Below are 18,276 nucleotides of genomic sequence, written 5' to 3'. Positions count from 1 at the left end.
CCGGTGGTGTAGGGTCCTAATTAGGACAGCCACTTCACAAGCGCATGGCACAACATAGAAGAGCCACCTCCACAGGACAAGACTCAGCAGTCCATCTGCATCTTAAGGATAAAGGTCACTCTTTTGAGGATGCCAATGTTCACATATTGGACAGAGAGGACAGATGGTTTGAAAGAGGAGTGAAAGAGGCCATCTATGTCCACTGTGAGCGACCATTTTGAACAGAGGCGGTGGTTTACGACACCAACTGTCTGCCATCTATAATCCAGTTTTGAGTTCCCTTCCCAGACGCCTTAACGCCCACTCACATCCTGGGCCATCTGACCTCAGGAATTCACATGACAAGGTGGGGCCAGGTTTCACAATGGGCTCACCCGAAACCCTGGCTGATTAGGTCCCACACCCGCTTTCACACCTTGGCGCATGTGATTAGAGGATCACCAAGGGGTCCTTTGTCCCTCATTGGGGGGGATACTCCCACTGGGTTTAAATCTGGGACTCTCGGCCATTTGACCTTAGAACTGAAGAAGCTTCTCGGATGAGAGGTGAAACGTCTTCAAGCAACTTAAAGAAGTCCAGACGCTTTTCTTTGCAAACTCCTTTGACTAAATTGGTGTAACTTTTGACAATTTGGAGGGTGGAGCCAAAAGGAAAAAGAAGTTCTTTCTGCATACAAGTAAAAGTAAGCAGCAGAGGTTATAGCGAATTTACTGTTCACATAGACAGAAAATGTTCGTGGAGCTCAGTAAGGAAAGCCATTGGGAGACTGCATACCTGAAATGTCACACGGGTGATAATGAAAGTGTGGGACAATGATATGAATATATGCCCCTGTGCACCTGCAAAAAGGCCCAGCACTGACCAGGTGTCAGAGGTGAGCATCGTCTTCACATCATAATCAGTCAGATCCTTTACAGTGGAATGGATAGGGATATAAATTACAGAAATGACTATGTTTGTTTGTGAAGCTACTTGTGGATCATATTGTACTGTGTTGTCTTGACAGACATAGCTCCTACTTGAACGTTTGTTTTGTCTTCCTGAACAGACAGACACAAGAATATATTAGGGATATCTTTTTTTTTTTAAACAAACAAACATCAGAACCAATAAATCTGCTTTATATGGGATGATTTCTGAAAAATTACCAGAGCACAGCAGGATGATGATGAGGAGGCGAACTGGGTTTTTTTTTTTTTTTGTTAAAAAGTAAAGATGAAAGAAAGAGTGTGCTAGCAGGACATAGTGAAAAATAGTAAATTTCAGCTTCTAGGGTGAGATGAATTTCCCACGGACCACCAGAGTGGCAAGGTCAAAGACTCAAAAAAACATTTAAATGTGCAGATTTATAGCGAAGAACAAAACCTTTTCTAAAATATCTAAAATGTATTTTATACAACCCCAGTTTCATAAAGTGAATGAAATCTTTTAAATGAATATTGTTCTTAGTTAGTCTAGTTAACGATCATGTTAAAATATTTTTTTAAGGGTGATAAAAGGACAAGGGACTAATATTAGTAAGAGAACAAAGCACATTTCCTAGTGCAAAAAAGAGGCAATCTAAAAAAAATAGTGTTTTCCAAAATAGTGATTTTTAGCTTCTTGAATTGATGAGGGAAAAGTGGCAACGTTTTTCCTGAATTTAATGCTACATTTTAAAAAGTAACTAACCAAATACTTAAGGGAAATATTTTCAAACCATTTCAAAGGTTATGTTTCAAAATGTTTCAGGAAGACAAAGCTTCCAGCCTAACTAAACTCTTCTTCTAAACAGACTTTTATTTCAGACATGGAATTCTTACCGTTTACAGAAATTAGAGATAAACTGTCTACTAACAGCAAATTTAACTCCCTGGTCTTACTTTGCATAATCAAGTGAGACTTAACTGAGCTCTTGGTAATGTGAAAACACTAAAGCTATAAACAGCACTACTGTCTAATCACATACAGAACCTGAATACAGACATAGGTGAGCATCCTGTCACACTTTCTTCATTATATAGAAAATAAAACATTTCATGTGAACAAATTATTAGTGACTTTGCAGATTTTGGATTCAAAATTACTTATTAAAATTTCATAAAAATAGAGACAAACTACCTAAAAATAGTATAATCTAACCAGCCCAGGATGTATGTTGTTTACATGCACTAGTGCAACTTTCATGAATATATATGAATATATAGGAACAAGAATATTACCTAATATCAAAAACACAACAAAGCTGTACTTAAATATTTGAAAAGAGATAATGTATTAGGATGATAAAATAATTTGACACAAAGTAATGGTTGCTTTTATTTTTAACATTTCACAACATTTTCCTGATAACACATGTATAACAGAATATTTTTATGTTGGTTAATTTTTTTACACAATCTCACAAATTTGTAGAAAAATGTTCTCCATCTTACAGATATTTTCTGTATCCAAAAATACAGACATTTGAAATCACAGAACTTATTTGGGGAGCATTTCATTCGACTTGAATTAATTTGACATTCTATAGATGCCTTTTTAACGCTGACATGATTTTCTACAAGAGAATAAAAACAAAGTCAGATTCAGATTTACCAACTAAATCAGAGTAGAATTATTGACATACACTTAGTATATATACTATACAATTATCGTGATGTTATATCTGCCTCTCTGCTCAGTGGTGCCACTGGAGCTGGGCTTTGAAACTAAGATTATACTTCACATAAATTAATTTACTGTATAAGACAAGCCAGCTGGATGTCTTTGTTTTATTATTATCCTCGCCTTTAGTAGACAGGACTAATAGGTACACCTCTGTTGGGTTTGTAGGCTGTTTTCCTTTTGACCATCTTGATGCAGTCTATGATGGGACAGACACTGAGGCACAAAGTGCAGCCAGTGCAGCTGTCAGTCACGGATGGAAGATGAGTTTCAGGGTCGAATGTTATAGCCTTGAAATAAGAGTCACATTATGGGACTAAAGCAGATATATCTCTTAAAAAACAAGAAAGTGATGATTGTCTGGATATAGTAGAAAAACATACCTGGTATCCAGAGTCATTGCAGGTCATGTAACATTTCCCACAGTTGATACACATCTCTTCATCTATAAGAGCCTGGACCTGAGAGCACAGGGAAAGGCCATTGTTATTGTTGTGATATTGATAAATGCTATTTTACTGCTATCTGTGATCATTAGAAGAAAACTTGATGTACAAAATAAAAAGTGATTGTACATATGGTGCAATGACCTTTTGTTCATTTATCTTTTCTTATAAATCACTACAATGGTTAGTATATTACCTGGTTACAGTGAATGAATGAAAACTGTGTACCTGCTCCATGTTGTTAAGTTCCTGGTATGCTCCAATGTGGCGCAGTGCTCTGGCTATCACGTCCTATAACACAATCCGTCACCACACACATACATATAAAACACATTTATGGTTAAAAACCAAATGCAGTGTCAGGGGCACTTTCATTTGGCTTTTGATCTCTTTTGTTGTATTTTGAAGATAATGTTAACTTCTAGGTTCACTATTAAGTTGCCTCAAGTTTAATCTAGTTATGTTTCACTTACGTCTTCTGGTTAGTCTCATGTATTTCTTGTCTGTGATTTCAGGTTGTCAAGTTTGTATTGTCATGTCTGCGTCTCATGTTTCCTGTTTTATTTTGAAGAGGTCTTGTGTTTCTATATTCATTGTGTTTCATTTTACTCTTCCACTGTGAAGTCGTTATGTTCATTTGTGTCAGCTGTTTCCCCATGTGTTTCCGCTTGCCCTGATCACCTCCTGTGTGCTTTTAGTCTGTGTGTGTTCATTCATTCATTCTTTGCCTGAGCATCTGTTACCTTACCTTGTTTCCATGTCATGCTTCCAAGATTATGAACTCATGCCAGTTTCTATGTCTATGTTCAGCTCACCCAGTTTAGATTATGATTTAGTTCTGCCCTTTGCTTTGTAAGTCCATGCTTGTTCTTCAGTTAACACTAAGTTTCGTTATTTTGCGTGTCTGCACTTGGGTCCACCTTCTTCACTCCTTACAGTCTGCCTCAGCCAGACTGTGACATGTAGCTTTATTGAACTCAACGTGCAGCACATATGTGTGTATGCACCTTGACTGGAGGAACAGGCTTCTGGGGCACGTTGACCCGGCTGACGTTGGATTCCACCACATCGGTTTCACCAGCATCTAGGAGCAGTTTCTTGCACGCTGCAATGGCTTCCGTCTTCTCCTGAAGGTACGGACCAAAGCTAGGGAGACTCTAAACAAATGCACATTGACCATTAAGAGGTGACAAATGGTTATTAGACAAATAACCATTTAATGTGAAAAAGAATGGGCATCTTCTTTTGATTCAAGGTTTTAAATGTTAGGACGTAATAAAAAAATAATCTGGTTTCTAGCATGTTTTAAAATTAGTTAAATACAACCTGAGGAAAACAACACATCACGCATTACCCAGGTTCAGTACTTGTTTAACAAAATTTTAACTGGAATGCAGAAGCAAAACTAAGTGCACCCTTACTGCTTCCTCAGAAATTAAGAGGGTAAGTACCAGTCTGGCAGTGATAATAAGATGCAGCTGATTAACTCATTGTCATCAGCAAACACCTCTACTAGCAGCTAGCAGATGGTTTTGGCAGTTTGCTGGTCTGGAGCATTCAGGTGTGGGTTGACATAAGGCCAAGAAAGACAAAGTCACTATAACTGTTGTAGTTGTACCTTTCCAACCAGGCTTTCGAGTCTGGGAGCAGGTTTTCCCTTCTGATGTCTCTCTGTTGGAGGTGACTGACCATCCCAGTCCTTTAGCTCTAGGCTCTTTAGGTACAGCAAGGCTTTCAGACCTAAACATGTGTAATGTCACACAATAATACAAAAGAAAATATTTTGAAGCTCTAAAAACGTAAATGAATGCCTGTAAAGCTCAGCCAAAAAGCAGTTACATACCCACACAGTAATCCTCAATCAATGTGAAGTCCTGGTTCTGAACTGCACTACACACCTGTGGTATCCCGACAGAGTGAGACAGATGACTATTAACTATAGATTGACTAAGTGATTGGTTTGTAATTCTTTTATTAAATGGCAAAACCCGTTACATTAAATTGGTTATCACCTGTAACAGTGAAGCCCCAGCATGAAGAAACTGTAGTCCGCTCTCTGCTGAGTCAATACCCCCGGTGGCCAGAATAGGAAAACCTGGAATTGCTCTGGCGATGGCTGACACTGCTCTGAGAGTAATGGGCCTGATGGCATTACCTGAACACACCATTAATGTGATAAATAAGTTTATTCAGCACTGCACTATACTTTACTGTATGTGTGTGCGCTTACCAGATATCCCTCCATATGTGGTGCGTTTTTCCAAACCAACACTTGGCCAGGGAGAGCCATCCGCTTTGAGTCCCATTAAACCTGAGACCGTGTTGGTGGCTGTGACTCCATCCGCTCCACCTATAACACAGCACAACATTTACAGACTTGTTAACGGGCATCTGCTAATCATTCGCTACATCGTACATTGTGGATTAGTACTGAACAATGTAAAATGATACTAAATGAAAAGGTGAAGTGTGGTTACCTTCATGGGCTGCCTTGGCGATGTCAACAATATTTGTAACATTTGGTGTCAGTTTGGCAAAGAATGGAATGGAAATGGCTTCACGGACCCAGCGACAGATGTTCCTTACCAGCACTGGGTCCTGATGACACAAATGAATAAATGGTTACACCTTCAAACTTAATATTGTTCTTACATCCATTTCATCCTTGTATATTTGTTGGGGTTTTTTTTTTTTTTTTCTCTTTCTTTATCAGTTGTGTGCGTACCTGTCCACAGGCCAGTCCCATGCCTCTCTCTCCCATCCCATGAGGACAAGAGAGGTTCAGCTCCAAAGCATCTGCTCCCGACTCCTAAACACATACATTTGTTATTTTTATAATTAAATTAAATCATCATTACAGACTACATATTCTGTAAAAGTGTTTATGATTATAGTGGTATATTGTTTTTATCACCTCAGCCATCTTGGCTAGCTCTGTCCAGTCTTCCTTGTTGTAACCACACATTATACTAGAGATCACCACCTGATGGACACAGAGGGAATTTTTTAGATTTTAAACATCTAAAACATCATACATGGCATTTTAGACTTATTTTAGAACTTGGTACTTCAAACTTGGGTGAATTTTGGTACAGTGGTGTAAATGGACACTGCTAGAGAGCACGCACTAGAGATGTGAAATTTCAAATATGGTAAAGCACATTTGATGGAATGGAATGAAGCTCATGGAAAAAAAAAAATCAAATAGAAAGTAAGACATATGTAATATGGTACAGAAACAATCCAGAAAAATAAGTAAATATGTATATTCATTATTTAATTAAAATAAAAACAAAACATGCATTTCATTAATCTGTAGCAAAACACACACACACACACACACACACACACACACACACACACACACACACACATCACAAACACACACAGTTTGATATCACCAAGAAACACACACACACACACACACACACACACACACACAAAATCTGGTCATCCAAAACATACAAGTTTGATATCACCAAGAAAAGGTATGTGATATCAAACTTACGTTGTTGGGGAAGTCTTTTTTCAGCTCAGCAACCGACTGACACCAGTAGGCTGCTGTCTTCTCGCTGATGAGCTCAATGTTGAGGAAGGAGCCCAGACCGGGCCCATAAAGAGGGCCTGATGTTGTACCACGCACAATTCGAGGAGACACATTGGTCACCAGATCCTAAAGACACAGATTTATAGAGCCCATTCATGAGGTTAACTTCTTTTCTTGGGGGGGCTCCTTAAAGTGAAACTTGCTAGACACAACAAAGCTTTCGTGTTTTTCTTTCTGGAGCTTTTACTTTTGTTTAGGATTCTTTACAAGATGAACACATCACAATTTTTTTAAAGCTCACAATTTCTTGAGGAATAAATCTGAGGTTGCATAATAAATTGACATGGGAAAAAATATAAAAACGCAAGAACAGCAAAGGTCTGCAAGGAGGAAATATTGATATGTTACAATGATTTATTGTAAGGTATCGTAAAATACAGTACATCTTCGGGTGAATAAATCTCTTTAATGCCTGCAAGTATAGTCGTTCTAGTGACTGGTGGTTTGGTACATTGTTTGCACGTGTGGTACCTTATCCAGTCCAAATGTCTTAGTCAGAGCAAAGCCCCATCCTTGTTCAAAAGCTCTTCTGATCATGGCTGTGCTAGTGGTAGGAGGAGCAGAGGCCAGGCCGAACGGATTTGGAAATTTTATTCCACAAACTTCAATGCTGAGGTCCACCTGGTCTATAGCACTGTAGAACAATGGCAACTTTGGAACTGGGTCTATGGTTTGTCCATGAAGAGACTATACAAGTAAAAGAGAAGGATACATATTTTGGCAACATTATTGGTATGATATTTTGTGTATTATGCATGAGGTACAAAAATTGTACATGGACACTAAACAAACCATTAATAGGCACAAGTTCAGTAAGGAAGATCTGCAGTCATTCATATGCCTGCTTTCCTAGATGTTCACTACAACTTTCCCATGCTGTCAAACTCAGTGCTGTCATCATTCTACTAGCCCAGTCACCTTTTTGCTTGCCTTCTTTGATCCAATCAGCCTCCATTCTGAATGGTTTAAAATCTGTGCTTTTCCATCCGATTCTCATTCATGCAACCAGCCACCTCCCCATCTCCATCTCGCCCCATCCAAGCTTCCATCTCCATCTTCAACACCACCAGTGCCTATGCTTTGGGGTTTCTTGTTCTAAATCGCTACTAGGATTCTTTTCTCCAATAACGGGTCATTGGAGTCTAATCGCCAAATTCATTCATTTTTCCATCTCAGTAAATCTTGTTTGGTTCTTCCAAATGATCTCTCCTTATTGAAGTCATTGGTGTTTAGAGTCTTGGCAGACTTACCTGTATGTATCTGTGAATATGCCATGAGGCTTGTTTGCCATCATTCACTGACTCCACTGTGGTGTTTGCCAAACCAGCGATGTCTCCTCCAGCAAAAACCCAAGGCTCACTGGTCTGCATGGTGTCTGTGTTCACCTCTGGAGTACCCCAGCGACTCAGCTTCACAGGCGTCATGGCCTCAGTCACTACAAGCACCCAGCATATCAGTCAGTTTCATGCTCTGCATTCACCTTCTGCCTCAGTCTAAACATCACCTGCAAACGTTCAAACCATTACAGATTTAATTTTGTTATATAATAATACAAAATCTAGATGAATTTGCATGCTCCCTAGTCTGACAGAATATATAGCAAGCTATACTGATTAATATCTCATCTAAATTTAGCACAAAGAGTAAGGAAATTTGTGTTTGGTCAATTTTCTTTGCTGTAAAAATGCTTCTTTGCAATAAATGTTCTACTGTTGGAAAATTCCCCCTTAAATGGTGCTGCACCTGAAAGGAAAATGCATTTGTGGGTTGAGCAGCAAACTTTAGTATGTGGAAAAACTTGAAAAATCTCATCTGTCAGTACCAAAGAAGCTTATTCTGCTATTGACTCTTGTTTTGGGCTGCTAGTGCTCCAGGTCTTTGTAACTGATGATTTTCAGAGAAATGTGCTTTTGTGTGTCAAGCCTCTGAACACTGACCAAACCTTAAAAGGTTCCTTACTCAAAAGATGAACTAGTGTTGTCTACACATAACAGAGAACAAAGTTTTTGCACTAATACTGTATTTAAATTACAAGTTTTGCACCTATTTCCCATGTGAAGAAACTGGGAGTTGGTCAAGAGACTTGCTCAGTAATGTATATTAAAAAAAAAAAAAATGTAAAATTAAAAAAGACAAACCAGCATTCAGAAACCAAAGTTTTACAAATACATCTGGATTTTTTTTATTACTTCTTCTAGTTAAAGGTGAACCAAAATGTTGGGTAATGTGTTGCGCAGCTGATTACTCATTACCTTGTGGCTCATTCAACATGGATCCAAAAGCACTGATTATGTAATCAGCCTTCAGTCTGACAATTTGCTCCTCGTCTTCAACCCAGTCACCTTCCTTAGTCTGCTCAGTGCGACAGAACTGTAACCCAGCAACATGCCCATTCTTCATAATGACCTCACGTGGAGACAGAAAAGGAAGGAACTCACACTGCTCCTCTTTAGCCAACTCCATCTGAGAGAAAAAAGGTTATACATATCAGTACACTCATCTGGTTATCTTTCTGTATACTGCATCAGTTGATCCATCTGCCTCTCATCAGTACCTCCTCAGGAACAGCCCTAATGTTGGTGAATCCCCTCCTGAAACAGACATACACTCTTTTGGCTCCACAGCGAAGGGCTGAGGTGGCACAGTCAAATGCAGTGTCACCGGCCCCCAAAACTATCACCACTCCCTTTAGTTCTGGCAGAGAGGAGCGACACTGACACATACCTAGGCAAAGCGACAGAGAGCCCAAAATCTAAAAAACCATGTCACCAGCAAAAGTACTGTATGAATGAATGAATGAGTATGTGCGGATACGCTTACACATGAAAAGCAGAGGGTGTGAGTATTACCCTACCTTTGAGTGCAGTTACAGGCTGATCAAAGGCTGTGAAGTGATGCTATTGTTGTATGTTTGGGATCGTGACTTCATATAAATAATGTGTATATTGTGACTTTGTTACTGCCCATGTGAACTATAATCCTGTGGATTGGTAGAGGAACAAAAATTAAGTAGTACCTTTCTTGCTGGCAGAGGCCACCATGGGCAGAAAGTCCTTAGAAGTGAAGAATCCTTGATCCACAGTTAAACCCTTGAAGATTTCAGCTCTGTTGGCCTGTGGGAGACCTGGTGTCACACACACATTCACAGACACGTGCAAACAGGACTTCATGAGGACTTAAAACACATGCAGAAAAACAAATTTGATGGTTGATGTAATTCAGCAGTTTATTACAACTTTTTACAAATGTGCATAATGTCCAGACACATCCAGATTCCAGATGAATTTACAGGGAACTAAACTGGTATCTATTCATAATGGTTGTCAAGTGAAACTCACCAATCCCTATGAAGACAGCCTTAAATCCGTCTTCCTTCAGGGACTTCAGAGTCATTCCATTAACACCCAAGCCCTTCTCGCACACCACCTGTAGACGCCACAGAAACAAAATGTTTTAACTGAACTGTTGACTCATGTAAAGAGATTAGACTAATATAATGGACGCTACAAATGCTATTTTAAAAATATGTAGCAGTATCTTGTGCCACATTTCATACCTTCACTCCCAGGTCCTTCATCAGGTTTATTTCAAACTGGACGACCTCATATGGAAGCCGGAATTGAGGGATTTCTGACATGCTGCATAGAAGAACATATTTCTTTGAATGATTTTTGTCTCCCCAGTGCTATCGTGTTTGATATTGTGTCTTTCATCTGTCCTTGTGCCAACTTCTCTCTCTAATTTGCAGACATATTAAAAAAGGTTTACCCATGTCTCAATGTGCAATTCTAAAATTCTTTTAAAAAAGACTGAACCTTTACTTCCCAATTAACTAACAATACAATATAAAAAAGCTTGAGGGAAATGAACACTGTCCTATAATATTTTATATAATAATAATGTTAAGATACCTCAGCCCTCCTGTGTACTTCTGTTTTTCAAATATGGTGATATTATCATATCCCAGACGGGCCAGGAAAGAAGCACAACTAATTGATGCTGGGCCACAGCCAATCAGAGCTATAGGGGTGTGGTAAGACTCTGGCATCTCATTGGATGGTGGGAGTTCGGGGTTTCTTATCTGAGGGATGCCCATTTTACTAAATACCTGTAAAGAAACACATACACAAATGCACATGCCAAGAATAGTCTTTAATACACTACGTTTACATCATGGCTGATGTTAAATCAATATAATTGATTAGAAATGTGTTTTCTGAAAACTGTCATACCTCAGTAGCAAACTGCTGTAACCCTCCAATGTTAATGGGTCCTTCTTCAGAAGCATACAGGTTGCAGCCCCCTACACACAGCTCCGATGTGGGACAAACCATTCCGCAGGTCAAACCCAGAGGGTTGTCAGATAGAATGGCACGCGCTGCCCCATAGTAATTCTGTTACACAAATACACACACTTGACATCAGAATAGTGCTATCTGGTATTACTTTGAATATCTGAAGACATAAGGCTATGTGAAGGCAGGATGGGGGACCCAGAATGCAGACTCTCATATGGAACTTAACTCAAAAACAGAGCTCTATTGTTGAACTTATGAAATACAAAACCAAACTGGAAACTAAACAAACAGACAGAACACACAGCCAGGGAATGAGGGAGATGCAGACAATATATACACACGAGGGAATCAGGACAAAGAGGAATAACCTGGGGAAGACAGCTGGACATAATCTAACTGACGAGACAGAGGACAAAACTGCACATGCTGCACACAGGGCAGGAGACTATCAAAGTAAAACAGGAAGTACGATAACATACACACACAGACTGACTAAATACAGGGAACAGAGGGAGTGAGAGAAACAGAGGCACGACTGGGGAACAGGCGAATAAACGTGGAGACAGAGACAAGACAACATAAACTAGACAAGAAACAAAGATGACTTAGGAATACAAATAATTAACAGAGAAACTGCAGTAACCAAACAAAGAACAGAATCTCAACCTCAGACTATAAAATAAACCAAAACTAAAAGTCCAAAACAGGAAACGCTGGGTACAAGACTCGGGTATGGGCTCAATACTCAGGATCATGAAAGAAAGAGTGCAGAGTGGATTCTACCTTATTGGAGATACTCGTAATGAATGACTTGATGTCCAGATTAGTTGGGCAGCTCTTCTGACAGGGAGCATCAGCACATTTAAGACACCTAAACACAAATTTTTCATTTGCTTGTGCAGCTTAACCAAGTAAGATTTACAAAAAATAAAAATTGCATGCAAACAGTTTGGACGATTTTTGTCATTTTAGACAAAAAACATGCACACACAAAAGATTAATTTCCAACAAAAATGCACTAACACATAATGCAGTCGTGACTATGGAAGGTTACTGATAAGACCTATAATTCCATAAGGCTGTAATGAAACTAAACTGTTACACAGTTTGTAGTGCTAATGTCTAATATTATGATGGATACATTTAAGATGATACTTTTCATGTACAGTGTCTTAGTTTAATGTGCCAGTACGTCACTATCACGATTTCGTCTCATAAATAAAATTTACATTTTGTTCATTTTGTACATTTTGTCACGATGGTGTAGCTAACTGAAAAGATAAAGAAAGTCCTGGAAAAAAACTTTCTTTTGACATGGATTAGTATTATTTTGTGTGTACAAATGTCATGGCTATTCAATTAACAGTTGTATTCATCCAACTGCACTGCTGCCCTTTTTCTCTAATGGTGATTAAAAAAAGTACATGTGTGGAACTGGCCTGACAATGATCAGAATACTCTTCTTTAGCCTGCATTTGTTGTGACCATCTGAAATTAGGTATCTTTTTTAACATAAGTTGAATGTAAATCATATTTGTGACATATGCTACATTAAAAACAAATAAATAAAGTAGCCACTTCATTAATCTTCACCTGAGAGCTTCTCGTAGTGCTCCTCGCTCACTTAGTGTTGTATGCTTGATGTCGTCAAAGTTGTTCTCTAACTTCACACAAGACTGGAAAAAAGAGTGAAGATGATGAATGATGTTCCAAGCATTAAATTATGCAAATGCTCTAATTTGACTAAAGATGCTCTTTTAATTGAAGCTACGTCTTGTTTGTGTATTTTTCTTACACCACAGTTCCTTTCAGGGTTCCTCTTCCAGTGTTTCTTTTCTTTCTTCTTACTGGCTGTGGATATGATCTGAGCATGATTCTTCACCCTTGGATTCAGAGCTAGGATGCTCTGAAAAGAAAAAGACACAGGATTGGATTCTTAGACTGCACGCCCTAATAAACATGACTAGAATCTTCTTTTATTTTCCAGAGGCTTTGTTTTAGCATTTCAAGTGGCTCCACAGTGTAGTGGTTCACATTTTTGCTTTAGGGATGAGCCAGGAAAAGCATCCAGTGTGTTTGCTTTTATAAAGTGGTATGGTTGCAGAGGGAACTAGATAATTATATTCAGAGAAGTCTTATGCCACAACCCCAAATTCCAAAAAAATTGGGGCATTGTGTAAAATGTAAATAAAAACATAATGCAGAGATGTGCAAATCTCATAAACCCATCCATATTTTCTTCACAATAAAACATATTTCTAACCTTTTATTATTTCATGAAATATATTTTCTCATATTTAATAATAATAATACATCCATTTTCTTCTGCTTATATGGGGTCAGGTTGCGGGGACAGCAGCCTAAGCAGAAAAGCCCAGTCTGTAGCAAACTACCTAATCTAGCTTTTCCAGGTAGCACAGAGGCTTCCTAGGCCATCTGAGAGATAAACTTCTACCGAGTGTCCTGGGTCTGCCCCAGGGCCTCCTCTTGGTTGGACATGCCCAGAACACCTCACCCAGAAGGCATCCTTGTCAGATGCCCAGACCATCTCAAAGGCTACTTTATACAATTATAATTATTATCATAATTAAGTTAACAACATCTCAAAAAAGTTGAGATGGAGGCAACAAAAGACTGGAAAAGTAAGTGGTCTTAGAAAGAAACAGCTGGAAAAATACTTTGCAACTAACTAGGATAACTGGTCAAAGGTCAGTAATATGATTGAATATAAAAAGAGCATCTTAAAGAGGCACAGTTTCTCCACAGAAAATGCCCTGTCTTCCTCTTATTCCTTGTCAGAGTCTCTATTTTCTTGTTTCTTGTGTTTCCTCATTCCAGGTTCCTGTTGTTATAGTTTGCAATTCCCTTTTAGACATTAAGTTTTGCTTGTTGGACTTTTTACAGCCTAATAAAATGGCTTACTTTCTTCTGATTCCTACCTGCTTCTGTGCCTGCATTTTGGGTCCTCAACTTCACACTGCACAGTCTGCATAATCTGCAGACCGTAACAACATTATCTTTCTTTACAGCACATTTGCTGAGATTTGCTGACAAGAACATTGAAACTGTGGAACATTCTAGGAAGTCTGGCTGTTTTGATGGTCAGGGTCAAGATGATAAGATAATGGTGAGGTGCCAGGTCGATGCACTGAGCCAATGTGACGTGTTGCATTCATATATAACAGTAGAAATTGAGAAATTAAGCTTGTCGCACACTGACACCTTGTTGCATGAGGGAATACTGAATAGTATTTTATTCATGTAAATCCTGCCATTAAAGAATATTATCACTGAATGTATTAATCCAACCTGACCTTGACTATTTGAACATTAGTGGCTAATGATCTATTGAACTGGTCTCAGCACATCAACGCCATCATTAGTTTCCAAAAATATGGGATATTTTATAAAATTTTGATTAAAAAAATAAGTTAATTGTAGCCTATACTTGATTGGAAGTACAGTGATAACACATCAAATCATTCAAAAATGTAATAATTTAATAATTTATTTGATTTAAAAAAATTAATTTGATTACGGTAACAATTTGGAGAGGGCTTTGCATAAGACTAACTAAAAGTACTACTAAAAATATTTTCTACTTCTATGGGGCTAAAACCTGAGAAAATCCAGCTAGTCAACAGTTCACCCAGAATAATTTACTACAGAGGCATCCAGCACTTAACACAAAATATGTTTCGGCATTGCCTTGCTGGGATAAGTAAGCCTTCAGAGAAAAAAGTCTGCATGGCACAATGTTGCCTGTCTATCATTTAGCATCAAAGATGACTTGACAGGTGTGTTATCCACGCCATGTGCACTAATACATTCAGCTATGGGAACAGGTGTCCATGACATCCATGATGTGTGTGTGTGTGTGTATGTATATATATGTATCTCTCTCTCTCTCTCTCTCTCTATAGATAGATAGATACACACATAAATACATATATGTATATGCACACTGACATCTCCACTTTGACCATGTGTCAGATATCTATAGGTTGTACAATCAAACACATGGCTTGTTACATAATACCAGGCGATCATGTTCAGACTGCATCGTGTGGCATTTTACCCATTAAATCCTCACTGTTGCAACATGTTACAGTGATTAGCCAATGTATAGGTCTGTCGTATATCTCTGCCAACTCGACTGGTCTTTAATGTTAAAATATATTCATCTTGTAAGCATGTTATCTTGACTTACTGAGACCCACAAATGGTACTCTGGATAGGACAGGGCATAGCGTTTTTATGTTGGTACTCCTTGACCTGATGGATGCTTTTTCCCCTTTCCAACTGATGGTTCTTACTCTCAATTTAGGTGTCCTGCGTGGCCTTAATATATCAGTGAATTACTATGTCTCTGTGCACCCAAGAGGACTTTTAAAAGAGTAAAAATCAGGTGACTCAGTAGATTCCTTTAAAAAGCATTTAGACACCCATGTTCTCAGGCACTTTGACAGCACCTTTTTTTTTTCCTATTTATCCGTTTTGTTTTTCCAGAAGCGGTTTTATTTCATAAAAAACATTTTTATTTTATAAAACATTTTATTTTCATGTCACTTTGACATGTATTATTTTGCCACAAGGCAGAGAACACATCAGTGTGTGACATGCAGAAACTGTGTGGGTGGCTCAGTGAAGCCAATTTCTAAATTTCCTGTGTTTCTTGGTTTAGAGCTCTTAAAGGGCAACACCAGCAATTTAATATTATACTCCCATGAAAGTGGGGGACTGACATGGAAGAAACTAATCTGAGCCAGCGTTAGCTAAGATGTGTTTTCACTTTGTCCCAAAAACTCTGGATACTTTTCATTTCTATTTCAGTACCACCACCTAATTATCTAAATCACACCAGGGCACTTCTCACACTAAAGTCAATACTTTACATTAGTAAAAAGAGTAACCCAATGAATCTCCATCATGTGACTTTACGGTCAGGCTTGCTTCTTATAGAAAGAAACGTCTCACCCTGTGGGCAGCCGAATGTTGAATTATACACAGGCCTTTTCTAAAGACACACACAGGAAGGGAAGTACTCTTTGTGCTGAGAACCTAATGGACTCAAAGGATGTGCAGTGCCCTGTGCATGGCGGAAGTCCATTTGAAAACTGTGATATGCCTGCAAGTCTGATGAAACTGTATATGAACAGATGATTGTGACTGACTTACTGTTATTCCAGAATCACAGCTGTATGTATAGTTTCAATTTTTTCTTGTGAAATGGTCACAATTAGAGGCCAGTCATGTGCAAATTAGCCTACTGTTAAGCTTCTAGATTAGTGGAGAATAATCTTTAAATCCCCATTTGTACTCATAAAAATTCTATGGACACAATTAGAATGACTTTATTTTACTATGGCATGGAAAACATTTTTGGAAGCACAGTTATCCACAGAAAATCTGTATATGTGTTGCTAGAGAATGCTATACAGTGCATTTTCCACTTAATATATATCATATGATGATATTATAACATTAGCTAATCTTTTACTCAGTTTGGACATGACAAACAACAGAAAACATAATATCCTGCTATAACATATAACACAGCAAATTTACCTCAATGTCTGGAAGAGCTTTACTCAACATGGTGCTTCAGCCCAGCTTCAGGAATAAAAGCTTTTAAAAGGTTGAAAATTATCCTCTGCAGATTGTGGTTGGCGTTGTGGTTTAGAGGTCCGAAGCACTGTCCGGGACTACTCTGCTTACAAGTGGAAGTATATGAGAGCTTACGACCGCGTCACCCCTCTTAACAAAAATTTTAGACAGACAGCTTGAAGGCATCAAACGTCATACTTTCTCCTGCTAACCTGTTGATAAGGTGAACTGACAGACAGAGCTCTTATCACTCATATGAGGGTTAAAGTTCAGCTTACAAACTCGGCTGCAGCTAGCAGATTCTGGGTCCACTGCACCCGAGTTTGTAAGCTAAACAGTGACCACGGCAAACTGTCAAGTTCAAATTCCACCTCTAAGAGGGGAGTGGAGCTCTGCATATTTTTCCTCTTCTATCTGGTAAACAGTTCTGTGTTAACCCTTTTTTTGTCTCAAGGACTCTATTCTTTTCTTCTACTTTGCGGGCGCTTCCTTCTCCATACAGAGGAGATATCAGCTATTCAAGACAGCCAAAACTTGACTGATCAAGCAACTGGATATCAGCAAGTTCTCCTGTAGCAACATAACGGATTCTTCCTCCATAGTCTCTACTGGTTTAGATGTAACACAGTTTAGCGCCATCTTCTGATAGTAAGGAACATGATGTCATGTGGTTGGTTGCAGTTAATAGACTTACATTAGTTTATGTTAGCTAACTAGTGACAGAATCGATAACGAGAGAAAAATAAGGACACTAAAACTAAAGATCACTTTAAGGGGATCACATTTGTGCTACCCCTGGCCGCAACACTGAGTTTTATGTTAAGAAACAGAGGATATACTGTCCACTTTCACTGTCTGTCTCTTTTGAGTACTGTATGGAGGACAGCCTGTTTGAGCCACCACACCGGCAAGCTGGACTCCAACATTTACAGAAGATGGTGCTAAACATGTTTTTAAAACACTTACTTCTTAAATCCAGCTTCACAGACAGTGTTACATCTGTTTCAGGTTTTGAGAGCAGGGCTCAGAGGTGTAAATTAGCCTTTATACGTCTAGCGTTTCATGTGCTCTTTAACACAGCCAAGGACACTAACCACAGGCTGCTGTGATTTCACGTGGCAAACTTAACCTCCTTATTGAAGAGGAATTCTGCTCATTTCTGGTGCTATATACATAGCTTTTATTTCAAATGCACAGTGGAGAGAAGACAGGAAAGCTAGGAGAAGGAACACAGGGGAGACAGTAAAAAACCTGGGCATATGGAATAACAGAGCACGTGTCACCTGTTCTTCCCAGTGAGCTAAACCAGCCCCCTCAGATTTTTATTTTTGTACTAATAGAGTGTAGATGTACAATTCAGAGTTCAAAACGATCCTTTGTCTTATACTAGGCCTCGGTGCGCTCCCCCAGTTTATTTTATGTATGAAACAAGTTGCTATATTTCAATTCCAACTTTAAACCAAGTGTCTTCTGACTGGCAGCCCTTCACAAACAGAGGGGTTAAACAGCAGACGGGTGGTGCCTTTGTGTTCACAGATAGAGCTGTGTGCCTGAGATGATCATATTAGAGATATTGATGTTTACATTCTGAAAGTAACTAAATACCCCTACCCGAGAAGGCACATTAGCTTTACTATGAAAGACTAGCTTATGATAAGATAAGATAAGATAACCT

At 38.8% G+C, this 18,276-nt stretch overlaps 1 protein-coding gene across 3 annotated transcripts; it reads right to left on the bottom strand.

Annotated features, from left to right (window-relative positions):
• Nucleotides 1–2,270: 2,270 nt before the first annotated feature.
• dpydb (dihydropyrimidine dehydrogenase b) lies at nt 2,271–17,557 on the bottom strand. 3 transcript variants are annotated; one of them, XM_039602087.1, is made up of 26 exons: nt 16,814–17,557; nt 16,563–16,704; nt 12,790–12,900; nt 12,588–12,670; nt 11,778–11,865; nt 10,929–11,090; nt 10,608–10,804; nt 10,253–10,334; nt 10,035–10,122; nt 9,713–9,820; nt 9,251–9,420; nt 8,949–9,159; nt 7,947–8,131; nt 7,168–7,383; nt 6,598–6,762; nt 6,004–6,072; nt 5,815–5,898; nt 5,567–5,687; nt 5,320–5,439; nt 5,102–5,244; nt 4,933–4,987; nt 4,708–4,829; nt 4,097–4,246; nt 3,318–3,380; nt 3,027–3,104; nt 2,271–2,933 (listed from the first exon to the last, which is right to left on the bottom strand). In XM_039602087.1, exons 2-26 carry the CDS (start codon nt 16,590–16,592, stop codon nt 2,769–2,771), a joined length of 3,066 nt encoding a protein of 1,021 aa, XP_039458021.1. In that variant the 5' UTR covers nt 16,593–16,704; nt 16,814–17,557; the 3' UTR covers nt 2,271–2,768. The 3 variants fall into 3 exon arrangements, with proteins under 3 accessions (XP_039458021.1, XP_039458020.1, XP_039458022.1); XM_039602086.1 differs by having other exon boundaries at nt 16,563–17,557; XM_039602088.1 differs by lacking the exons at nt 11,778–11,865; nt 12,588–12,670; nt 12,790–12,900; nt 16,563–16,704; nt 16,814–17,557 and adding an exon at nt 11,221–11,303.
• Nucleotides 17,558–18,276: the final 719 nt, after the last annotated feature.

This window comes from Oreochromis aureus, linkage group 18 (genome assembly GCF_013358895.1).
Source record: "Oreochromis aureus strain Israel breed Guangdong linkage group 18, ZZ_aureus, whole genome shotgun sequence".
Classification (NCBI taxonomy): Eukaryota; Metazoa; Chordata; class Actinopteri; order Cichliformes; family Cichlidae; genus Oreochromis; species Oreochromis aureus.
Note: the sequence above shows the minus strand (reverse complement) of the source record. Positions and strands in the feature narration are given on the sequence as shown.